The sequence below is a fragment of the Pseudopipra pipra genome, chromosome 16 (assembly GCF_036250125.1).
Source record: "Pseudopipra pipra isolate bDixPip1 chromosome 16, bDixPip1.hap1, whole genome shotgun sequence".
In the NCBI taxonomy this organism is placed as follows: Eukaryota; Metazoa; Chordata; class Aves; order Passeriformes; family Pipridae; genus Pseudopipra; species Pseudopipra pipra.
In genome coordinates, this window is record NC_087564.1 from 10,848,807 (window position 1) to 10,861,776 (window position 12,970).

The 12,970-nt window shown below is 41.2% G+C and overlaps 1 protein-coding gene across 2 annotated transcripts in view; it reads right to left on the reverse strand.

Moving 5' to 3' along the window:
• PRKAR1B (protein kinase cAMP-dependent type I regulatory subunit beta) overlaps positions 1–12,970 on the reverse strand; it is a 93,980-nt gene that overhangs the window by 24,302 nt on the left and 56,708 nt on the right. For both annotated transcript variants that reach the window (XM_064673085.1, XM_064673084.1), the window contains exon 7: positions 8,236–8,394. In XM_064673085.1, the coding sequence (XP_064529155.1) occupies positions 8,236–8,394 (159 nt within the window). The remainder of the gene's footprint in view (positions 1–8,235; positions 8,395–12,970) is intronic.

Sequence of the window (12,970 nt, forward strand, 5' to 3'; positions counted from 1 at the left end):
ACCAAGACAGAAACCATGTCACCATTCCAGCACAGATTTTGGGAGACCATTCACGTAGGAATAATTATGATGCAATTTTACTAATACAAAAATAATTAATTAATCCTTAATTCCTTCTGCAGTGACACAAATGACTTGAAAACAAAATCTTCCTCAGTAACAAAGAGGAACTCCAGGGTCTGCCTTGGTATCATGCAGTTTGTTCCACACTGATGACACCCAACATCCTTTCTGCCTGGACAGATTCCCTGTGGATGTCAAAGGCTGCCTGGTGCCTGCTAGTCAAATCTACAAGGCACAACACAAGGATGACACATTCATCTTCTCAAGAAACGGGAGATAAAGATGCCATTTATTCATAGGCTGGGTAGAGAAGGCGAAAGCAAATGTCAGTGTCTGCCACAGAAAAAGCCACTTCTCTATTCCTCCTTCTCCAAGTGAGCACCTGTGAGTGCTGGAAGCAGAGGCAGAAAGTGAGGATAGAGAAAGGAAAAGGAGAGAAAAAACATTCTACCCTCCACTGTGAAAGCATCCAGAAGTGTTTAAAGTATGAAAATGGGAAAGGCTGGTGTACTCAAATGGAGTGATGTAACTAACAATTAAACATCATCCCCCTTCCTACATGTGCTGTGCAGGGGGGGCTGCAACAACCCCCAAAGCAATGTGAATCCTTCCACCAACACCAACAGGCTTTGGATCCAGCTTTGGACAAAGCAGCAGCTGAAGATGCCAGGTGCTCTCCTCTGGGGACAGCTCCCATTTGTGCCCCTCTCCCAGGGCCACCCCTGCTCCAGGACAGCCACAGCACCATCAGGAGCTGCCAGTCTCCCCAAGTAGCTCTGGCTCAGCAGCAGCACCAGCTACTGAGGTCTCCCCTTCCGCACCCCGTTCATAATTTCCGAGTCTGGTGATGACAGTTCTCCTCAGCGATAGCATCGGTAACCCCTGTCTGACCTCTCTGTCTGACAAACTTGGTTCTCAACCTCGGGGGGCCCCGAGAGCATTTGAAGTGCCAGAAAGAAAAAAAATGAAGAACTTCAAACGCAGGAGGCTCTGCAAACCACGCCAGCCCCTGACAGCTCGCTGCGAGACAAAGAATGGAAAACTGGACACTGCGCAGTTGTTGCTTTCCTCCCTGCAATCGAGTGGAAACAAGTCCAGCAAAATTGACAGCTGTGGAAAACCAGATTGGTGGTTTAGTTTGATGGGCTGGGACACCCGGGGACAGATGTGGAAAATGCTTTTTAAATGACTTGCGGACACAGATGAATTTTAAGAAGCAGTAATCAGCAGCCATAAGTGACGCCTGACCACAGCTTTGAGTATTTAGAGAGACCCAGGAAGGCAGGAACTGCAGACATCCCACCTGGCCCAGAGAGGAAGAGCCCATCAGTTCCTACAGGAAAACAGGTGTGTTATGTCTTGGCTAAACTAAGCCAGGGCAGCGGTACAGAATCCACAGTGAAGGCAAGTGCAAAAGTGAAACTGAAGTGGAAAGAATTAATTAAATGTGCTGTTAAAATGTTTTGTATTGTGATAGTATCTAGAACCTCAGTGGGACTCCACTTAATGCAGGCTACACTGCATTAAATATCCCCTGCCTCAGGATGATCCCACAAAGGTGAAGGAGAAGATGAGCCTAGGGAGGAACTAGTGACTGAGGCTTAGGACTCCTGTTTCCCAGCACATGCACTGAAGCCAAAGGTGACCCAGTTGATGGCTCCTGACTCAACCTGCAGGATGGCTCCATCCATCCCTTCCTCTCTCCTGAGGGAGACAAACAACACAGGGGTCACAAGCCACACAACAACAGAACTTCCCCTCAGGGTGCCCAGGCAGGCACAGAATCTTTTTCTGCCTTTTCAGTGCACCCGAGGCTGGATCCCAATTGGAACAACCAGATCCCAATTTTTCTTCCAGACAGGAGAAGCCTCACTCACACTCACATATATTGTTTTCACTTGAAAGTGTTTTCCTGCTCAAGCTTTCACAAGCAGAGTGAGGGGAAGGATTCTGAGAGATCAGTACCTTAAGCAAGCTAGAAACAACCCAGCAGTAGAACTCTTACAACCAACCAAACTATGTGCTTATTTCCATTGGTATTAACCATCTTTTCTCCCATGAAACAGAGAACATAGAATTATAGAATCACAGAGTGCCTTGGGTTGGAAGGGACCTTAAAGATATCTAGGTACTTCCCACCTTCCTTGACTGGCCTTATACTCCCCTCTCATCCCCTCCCATAGCCTTAATGTCACCTCTGACTCCTGAGGTCCTCTTTACACTTGTTTTATTTGGTCTACTCACTTCACCCAAATTGCTGAGGCCACTGGTACAAACACCATCACAGACTTCTCTCCTAATCGAAGTGCCAACCAGCACATTCCTTGGGACATGTGCTGAGCCTGTTCTCATGCAATATTTTCATAGATCTTCTAGAAGCAGCAACAAATCAGACAGTAACAATACCTAGAGACTATGAGATGCTGAGAGCTTGCCAGAGCAGGAAAATAACAAGAAAGGACCTAGAGACATTAGAAATGGGACTAGAAAATAATAGAATTAGCTTCCATTGGGAAAAAAACAGCTAAGAAAAAGAAATCCAGAGCAGAGATGTTTGACAAACAGAAGACCTGAAAGTTGTAAAGCTGAAAGAAATTTACAGACAGTAGGTGAGACCTGCATCAGACTGCAACAACAACACAGCCAAGGCTATTTTGGTCTGTACATGCCAAGATATCATCCAGGAATGAAGTTTAGAGGCTCCATCTCCGTGGCTCAGATGTGACGGCGCCTGGTGTGCTACATTCTGTCTCGGTACCTCTTCTCCAGAAACGTGCTCCCAAATCCAACAGAGCTTGAAGAAATGCTAAAACACTCAGGGAGAGCTGATAAGGAAGGAGCAAAACAAAGTCAGCCTGTAGTTGTTGGCTCAGCACTGGGATCATAGGTATGTCATCCTCATAGCTGGCACGCACCGTGGCAAGGTTTTAAGTAGACAGTGATAATCATCTACAGATATATGACAGAAGGAGAGGGCAATTCAGTACAGCATAACTTGACATAACTCAAAGTAATAGGAGAAAATTAAGAAAATCTAATTTAAGATCAATATCAAAAAAGTTTTCCCAATGTAAGAATTATTCCCTTGCAGAGAAGTTTCCCAAGGGAAGCAGTAGAAATCTTACTGCTTAAGCCAGATAAAAACAATAGTAAATGCACATGAATAATTCTGCACTGGCAGGGTTCTTGATGGCATGTTTTAAGAAGTCTTTATTAATTCTGCTTTTTTTCTAACCTATTAATATCTTATTTCAATAGTCGCTGCTTCTCCCTCTCCCCCCTTTCCTTTGTTCACTTTCTCCCTGGTTCTGAGCTGTCATGCACAAACTCATCTCCTTAAAGACAGTGGTTCCCATTAACTACGAAGCCTCGTTAATATTCCAAGCCGCAGTGCTCCTCCCTGAGACAATCCCAAGGAGAAACAAGATCACTCGTGTTCATCACATCCACACAGAAAAGGGCTCAAAGCCAGTTTTAGGACCACTTAATGTAGCAAGCACTAGGCTTAGCTTAAGCAACACACAGGCTGGGAAATATTAATGCCCCAGAGATTGTAACAGGTCTTTTTGAGATCCTATTCAACATCTGTTTCATCTCTTTTCCAACTGCCCTTTCTTCACCTTCTTTGTTTTCTTCCATTTTTTTCCTCCCAGTCCTCCAGTCTGATCTTTCTTTCTCCCTCCAGCACTCTTTGTGTCTTCTTTCTTGCTTCATTTTTTCAGGTGGAGTTGATTGGGTCCTCCTTAGAAATTCCCACCTTCAGTGAGAAGCCAAACAAATGTCTACTGAACGGCAAAGCAGGTTTCAAATAAAGAGTTATCCTGGCAGGAGGTGCCGGAATGGCCTTCTGGACTGCTGCAGCTCCATGTAATCCCTGCACAACCTGATACTGAATGATGCTTTGGGTGTGCTTTCTTACAGGAGCATGAAAGAAAGAGTCTCTGTGCATACTGACCATGATCCACAGCAAATCAGCCCACACGATCCCTGGGCTTTATTCCACAGATGCTGGATGGATTGCAGCCTTTGGCTTTGCTTTATGCTCTGGCCACTACACAACCTACATTTTATGGCAACACAAAGTCCTCCTGATTTCATTTTCTCTGAGCAGAAAAAAAAGCACTTGTTAGGGAATTTTTTCTCAGGTTCAAAGCTGTGAAAAGACGGTAGAAGAAACCAAAAAGAGCATAAATAAAATGAAGTGTAAGATCAGGAACTGACTAACCTTGATTTGTCATGACTTACATCCCAATACTACAATTCCCTTTCTGTGAGCAAAGTTTGCCAAATAGGCAAAAAGTATTGTAGCCTGTACAACTCCACTCTCAGAGCCAGGTATCTTGGGCCGTGGGAACTAGAGGATAGTTAAATTATCCTGAATCAAGTCTTCTTAAAGAAGAAATTGCAAGAAATTAATACTTCAAATTTTCTTAGTCTGGGAACTGAATTGTCTAGGGGATCAATCTGATGTTGGGATACAGACATTTGCTTCTCTGGTATTTGTGGTATTTGCTATATTTAGAATACAAATATTGTACTACCCTGGGATGTTCCCCATTCTGAGATGCTCTTGAATCCAAATTGCAAAGAAGAGAGCAGCAACTGAATTCCATGAGAAGCCTATGGCAAAAAAAGTCCTTTGCAGCTCTCCCAGAAGAATGTAAGTAAATAAATATTGAATATATACACAAATGTGTGTGTCTGTGCTTATGTGTGCACACACAGAGAACACGCACATAAAAAAATTTGCAACAGGGTGAAAAGTATGAGACTCAGCAAAGATTATTTTATGAAATAATTGGAACACACAGATGGACAGATAATTTGTGAGTGTACCACAGGGGGAACACGTCGAAGTGGTTTTTTGTAACCCATCTAGTACAGTGAATTTCATGGTGTAATATTTTGTCAAGGACTGCAGTGAAAGCCAAGCAATTTCACTGGAAATCCTGACAGAAGGACCTATCCCAACGTTTACAGTCATCACAGCTGCTAAAACAAACTTGAATGTGACATTCAAGACATCAGGGTACCTAAGCTGAGACAATGAAATAAAGAAATATATCTGTTTTAACAAACTTCCCTTGGGACTGGCTAAACAATAAATGGATGACAAGTGTAACTAAAAACCAGCAGGAACTTTCTGAATCGGGCTTTGTCCATCTATAAAAAGGAAAACCCAAACTCCAAGCCTCCAGAAATGCATTTTATTCATACCATAAACCAGTCAGGATCAATGAGACACATAAGTGGGGAAAATGGCACTAAACAGAAATAAAAACCAGAAATTACTAAATGCAAAGCAAAGAACCAAAACAGTGACTGCAAGGAGAAATGAGGTGGAGAGTCAAGTGTCTCATGACAGGATAAAATCTTTTTGGCAAGTGTGGATCTGAAGGCATGATTTGCAAATAAATATTTACAACCCAAATAAAATTTCAACACCAGGCTGAGAAAACACGGGGTTGGTCACGGCAGGGAAGGAATGCAGGCGAGAGAAATAATTATCTTGGGTTATGGAGGGGCTTTATCTGACTACAGGAAAAAAACATAACTTGGGGAGAAAAAGGTCACTGATCCCTTGGACAAAAGGGCTCGCAACCAGAAAATTAAAAGAAAAGAAAAACCTGCTCACTCACGAGTTTTACCAGCTTAAATGACAGATTTCAAAAATATCCTAAATGTTGCTACCTCTTATTTAAAGGCAGAAGCATTTCTACATCTAAAATATCCAGTTAGAGGCTAAATGGCAGGAAACCATGTTTCTGGGACTTGAAAGGCAGCTACTTAATACGTCTTGAAACTGAGCACAGCAAAACCAGCCCCATAATGGTGGAGTTCGCTTCAAGTATGAAATGCAGCCACTGAAACATGATGTAATTAATTCTTAGGCTTGAGGAAATGTGCAGAGAGCCACTGTAACCTGCCCTCACACGACTGCACAAAGACAGGTATCTGATTTCACCTACAGCAAAGAAATTATCCACCCTGCACCTACAAATAAATGGAAAGATGACAGGATTTATGTAGTGTGTGGATGGCTAAATTGCACTCACCAGGAACAGCATTGAAAATTGGACATCTTCTATACCTGCAGCAATTAATTCACCATGCTACTTGAAATATTTCCTATCTGAGTATTGGGAATACTGCAACCATGCTGTCTGGGTGTCTAATGCAATGCAACAGACCACCAATTTTCAATGACCCCAACTGTAAAAAAAACCCAAGAAGAGACAGAGGGAAAGAAAACACATCCATGTTAATTTAAAGGTCTCATCAATAGCAGAAACTGAGCTTGCTAGGTAAGGTAGAGCAGTTACTGGTCAAGAGAATATGTAAATTAATTTGAAAAGCACTTAGCACTACACTAGAATCAAATAGAAGTATCTCCATAATATTCAAGTTATATGTATGAATAAAGTCTTTTCCACTTGAGACTTGAAATCCTTTTAGCAAATTCTTGTCTCTGCATCAAGTATTCATCCTCTGAAGGGTGCTATGAGATGATAATGGACACATGACCAAACCTGACAGCTCACAGGGCTGGACGATGTCAGGTACCACCAGTTCCATCAACACCAGCAGTGAAATCACCTCTGGGCTGCTAAGCCTGTGAATCTGTCCCTTCAATTCCTCAGTAGCAAGGTTACAGGCAGCTGCAAAAAGCTCTGCTTAAAAGGCCAAGGAATATGTGTCTTGTCCTGACATTTATTTCCCTCCTACACTTCTACTCTTTTGTATTTTGGATTCTTCTTTGTGGCACACAGGTTCATCCCACCAGTTATCCCAGGCATCCCTCCACTGCATCCATGAAGGACAAGGGACAAATAAGTTGGATGTGCCTCTTAAATCTCTTTAGTAATTCTCCTGCTCTATGTTTTAGAAATATCTTTCAGAAATACCTCTGCCTGCTTCCCTGCACTGGGAAGCTTTCAAAACTATTCATCCTGCTTACCCACCAGAGAGAAGACAGTACACTTCTCATCATTATTCCTCTATTTTGTCTTTGAGCCATCAGGCTAAATATTTTGGGATAGAGTAAATTTCCATTAGATGTGCTCTCCTAGATGTCAGTGTGAATTTTGTTTATGTGACACTGAACTCAGCCCTTGAAATATGGAGTGAACACCAGCAATGCTCATACAGACATCCAACAGGATAAATAAAGATCACTCTTACACTCTGTGGTTAAGAACTAATCATGTAAGTGTAAAATCTCTATTTCTTTCCTAATTTTTCTGTTTTCCATGACATCCACTGGAAATATAGGTGATCTCAAAATGCACACTCCTTTATTAGTCTAAGAGCATAGTGTCATTTCCTTCAGATCAGAATGGAATAATGCAGCTTTCAGAAAAAAGTCATGTTGAGAAAGAAGCTTTACATAGAGTTATGTCTGTTAATTATCAAAAAGAAAGGAATATTTCAAGGAGAAGGAAGATATGCACATGGACATTGGAAACAAACTCATAAAAAAAGTTATGACTCTGCTGAAGTTAATTATCTGTCAAAGTTTCCACTATAAACTCACCACTCAAGAACCAACATCAAATCCATAAGCTCACACACCCCCAAGGTGCCACAAAGGTCTGCTGAGCTTTGCTGCAGGGCTGAGGGAGTTTGAAAGGAGCAGAGCAATGAATCATTGGCAGGGGCTCTGCAGCTCCCATCCCATGGTACCTGTGGCTGGGTGCTGGCTAACACAGATGGGGGGCACAGTCCAACCAGGACTCCTTTATTATTTTAGTGGACCTGGATTTACTTTCTATCACCTGCTTTGAGGAATATAACACAAGTTCAGACAAAGACTTCATAGGCAAGAGGTGCTGCTGAGAGACATTTCAAGGCTCATGACAAGGAGAGGATTTGCAGAGCTTTGGTGGGTACCAGAGGCCTCCTGAGGTTTTCATTCATGTGTAGCAGTTACGCATAATGTTATTCAGTTGAATTTCTGACTCAGCGTCTTTCTGCTGAATCCTGTCCCCTTTTCTTTCAGTTCACTTAATTCAGTTACTCAATGTTTTTGTCATGTCCGCTCTCTTTTGTGCAGAAGCACAGACTGCACAGCCTTCTATCACCAGAGCACTCTGAACATAGAAGTGCTGGCGCTACAAAAGATAAAATATAAAAATACCAACTCTGTAGAGGAGCCCTTCTCCATAAACTTACCATTAAAATGCGTCTGTAGCTGTCCCTGTCGATGCCCCAGAGCTTCAGGTCTGTCTTGGCCTTGACAGTGGCAGCCCGGGGTGTTCCATAGATCAGTGCCAGCTCCCCGAAGCTGCCTCCTTCTCCAATGCTGGTGACCCACTCCCCGTTGACATAAACCTACCATAGCACAAGACAAAGCAAGAAGTAATAGCAGTTTGGGGGCTGAGATGCAGTTCTCCTTCTACTGCCAGTTACCCAAAAGGCTGTCAGTAATTTCCTTTCATCAGCTCTGGGGACACAGAAGGAAAACAAGAGCGTAACACTTTCTGCAGTCAGTCCCCAAAGAGGGCAACAACCTGTTCTGTGGACAGAATTTCAAGTTGTCTTGCTTCAGTATAATGACTGTATTTACTCTCCGAGTTTTCAGCTCCCATGGTTAACTGGCATCATGTTTTCCCTCTTGTGTTCAAGGCTCAGGCAGTCAACAAGCAGAACTGTCACAACTTTGGCTTTTTATTAACACTGTCAGACTTGAAAGGAAGGAGATTTGTTGATATGTGTAATGAGGGTTGCTGAAAAGCACCATGGCTATGAAATGAAAAACAGTCAAAACAAGGAAATATCTTTTCAAAAGAAACATTTTTTTCCCTTCCCTAAGCCTAGTGCTTCCAACAACCATTTAAATATGAGTATACAGATCTCCTTCTCCCTTAGTGAAGATGACTAAGTGCTTTGGACTCGAGAAGCTCTATGTAGAACTACCCTTTGTCTTTAACATCAACTCTACAGAACTCAGGAAGCAGTGTTTGACCCACAGTCTATTTAGGTACCTCTTGGAACATGACTCAGCTCTATACCACTATCACTGTATTTTTCCTGGATTATGTTTAATTTGAGAAGAATTCCTACACTTGGGTAGGAGGAAGGGGCCTTGTGCAGGTGCTTTCCACTGGGCTGCATTTTCCTCTCCACTCAAGGACAACACAGCTCAAGAGACATGACAGTGTATGCAAAGGCTGGTGTGGACTGTGGATTCTAAGGCTTGCTGCCATAAACTACACAACAAACCCTTTTAATTCTGTTAATGTGTCCTTGAATTTGGAGGGAAGGAAAGGCTGGGTGCTTATACCCAGTGGAGAGTGTATCCCAAACTGTTACAGACCAATAACAGCAGAAATCAACCAGAATTAATTTCATTTGTTTGGAAGTTCTGTGAAGAAAAATAATAGGAAGAAAATAGGCAGTTATTCTTATCTTAAGAGAAGTATTGCAAAGGCAGAGATCATAACCTAACACCAATTACTGAGTAATAAACTAGCAGGTTTTAAAAAATATATGAATTAGGACTGTATTCAAGCTGGGCATGAGAAAAGATGGTGACCAAAATAAATGAACTGGGGTCAAAATTCAACAACCTGTCAGTATTCATTTTACTTCTATCTTCCTTTTATGATGAAAAGGTGTATTACAAAATACAGCTGGAATCAATCCCAATTTATCTTCACAATATTCAATTAAGATTTTCTCCAGCTCCTACTGAGGTCAGTGAAATTCTGGTTCAGTAGGAGATGGATGAGGCCACAGAGCAGTTCAGCTGATCAAGAGACCTCTTGGGTATCAGCTGAAAAGGAGCAGCACTGGCACCACTGCTGAACTCCAGGCAATGTGGTGGCTCCTGGTGCTTCTGGAACATCTGAGGATAAAGGGGCTGAAAAATAAAGGGTAAAAATAATCCCAAACAGGCAGGTGGTAGCAGACTGCCAAGAAAGAGCTCAAGCCACAAAAGCTATAGCTTCATTTCTTCACCATGACAGAATGAATGTCACACGGGAGAATATCACACAAGAGAACAGTAACAGCCTTTCCTTTCAAATTTTCACACAGAAAGAAAATCTCATAGAACACTGAATCTGCTTTTGATTCCCCTCATGATGAAAAAATGAAAGCAAAAGAAGTTTTAAAAAAGCCAGGAAAACCCAAGCACTTTCTTGGTGAAACAAGCAGGTAATTCTGTGGCTCCTGGATCTTTTTTTTTTTTTTTGTGAGACAGGCACGAGAAATGGATGAATAAAAGGAGGGTTCTGAAAAGCTTGTAACATAGTGAGAATGTATGAACATTTCTAAACTCCATTAATTCATTGCAAAATTGTCCAGATGCATATTTGACTGTAGGGATACTCTCCTTCTGTGGGAATTTCACTGGATGGACCCAGGGTTTGCTACAGTACAGTAATCCATGTGTCCCCAGTAAAAAGTCTCAGGGATGATGGCAAAAATCTAATAATGCCAATGAGTTTGGGACCACATCCTTAATGTCAACTGACATGGTACCCTTGAGTCTTTTTCAGCACACCAAAAGTGCGTGTGTTTCTACATGTTCTTTTGTTGAAAAACACAGATTTTGTTGTTGCAGAATAGTCTGAATTATAAGCAGGAAATAAAACTCATTCCAACACGTATTTTTAAAGCAATATGGTGACATTTCTTGTTAAAGCAGTGTGCAGGGTGTGACTGCATCCCAGACAGGGGAATTATGCTGGTAAAACTCAAGTTTGAGCAAGTGAAGGATGGACATTTAATGTTGCACAGTTGTTATAGAGGCTCCTGCTCTGCTCTAAGACTCCTTTAATTTTGCTGTCTTACTTGACAAGACTCTCCAAAACATGTTTGACATCTCGCCTTAAACAGTTTATGCAAATGGTCATTCGTCCACCCTGAGGGTGTCAGGTTCAAAATACTCTGAGGTGAAACCAAATCACTGATCTGACAGTCTTTGGGCCCAGCATTCACTCCCCCAATAAAAATGTCATTTCAAATATCAATCTCTGAAAGAGAAAACAGCTTGAGAATAAGTTATTTTCTAGAAGGAAAACCACTGCACTTCATTCTCTGCAAAGGCCTAAGTCAACAATCTACTTTTGCCTTTATGATGAAGTTAAAGTGCATTGATGGCACACTACAAAGCCATCCTGCCCTTTAACAGAGTTCGGCTCCACTATAAATCCCTTTAAAATAGATTTAAAAAAAAAAAGTAGAAAGGAAAGTAGCTCTGTTTGTAAGGTGTGGGAAGCAAAGCTATTTTAGGCTCAGAACAGCTTATGAAAGCCAATGTTATATGGCAGCAGCTCAGATGATCTCCCTATTTATCCTAAAAAACGCTGGGCTGAGGTTTTGGCTCAGCCAGTTTTAGGCATCTGTGAACTCTCACCAAAGTGGTGAGTACATAAATGAATTACTCCTAATTTTCACTTGAGCTGTCAATCACAGGTCTGTAATAGCTGGAACCTTCTTTCATGCAGCTGAGGAGAAAAGTAGAACTTCAGATGCCCAAATATGTCCAAGCCCTCAGGACCACCTGCTTTTCACACATGAAAAGTACTTTAGATGTCTATCGTTGTTGTATGAGCACTCCAGTTTTTGCAGGCTTGAGAATCACACAGCTTTTTCATTCCATTATATTTTAGGAGGCAAACAGGAAAAATCTCCTGTGGACATCAGTATTTCCTTTCTTCATGGGCTGTGATATCCATGGGCACTGACTGTGGGAGGAGATGCAGAGTCATAAAATACTCAATGCAACAGGATTTGGATCTGGGCCTCACTTATCTTCATGTTCTCCAGAGATGCAGAAAGGGACCTTGCCATGAGCAGGGATGCAGCCATTTTACTTTGAAGGCAGGATATGAATGTCTGTCTCTGAGCTTTACTGGAGTGAATTTATCTTTAATTTTGTATTGTTGATTTCAAGTTAATTTCTAGCCTTTTTTTTTTTTTTTTTACTGCCACTTTGCGATCTATGTGGACAATCTAATTTGTTCCAGGCATTGCAACTCTTACATCTTAAATCCCCTCCCTTGGATCTGTTTGCAATTTGGGCTTTGTGTCTTGTTAAGCCTTAATATTTGTTATCCAAACAAGAAGATGAGTTTTATTTCTTCTTGGAAAAATAAACAAGCCTTAGACATGAAGGGTATTTATATGTGGGTAGTTTTCTCAAAGCCAGTGTTTTATTTGTAGTTCGAATTTGAATATATGAACTTGGAGACTGCCTTAAGAATCCTCAAAAATTCAAGTTGAAAAACTCCAAACTTTGAAATGTTCTGCTTCAAATTTCAAATGGCAACTTTTTGAAATTAGGAAAATCATTGATGATGGAAGAATTCAAACCAGAAGCAATCTAGGGAATCTAACCATTAAATATAACTAGTTTTAAATCCAACCAAATTCCCACATAAAACACTGTGCAATTTTCATCTTTGTATAAAAGGAATTAGACAGTTTGTATATACAAATAAGGGATCAAGAAGATTTGACCTACAAGCAAGAGACAGTCTAATCTATTATCCACAATATTCATGTAGAGGTCCACATGGAGATTTATACAGCAAATACAGAACCTCTTTAAGAAAAAAAAACCACTGAAAAGTTTTCATTTTGATTTTCACCATGCTACAGTTCGGCTGCTGTTGTTTTACAAGAAGAAAACCTGAGAATGCCTGTAGAGAAAGTTGCTGTGACATTACACAGAAAAGGAAGTTGCTGAGTCTAAAAAAATAATACATCTGTTTGCAAAAGGGTAGTCGGCGGTGCTTTTTAAAGTAAAAAATGTGAGGTTATGAGATTAAAATAACAAACAGGAAGTCATTTTATATTTAGAAATATGGATTAGAGATTTTTGCAAGTCATATTTTAGCAGGTACTTTCAACATCTTTACTGGAAACTATAATTAAAGCTCTGCCATCTACTTTTTGG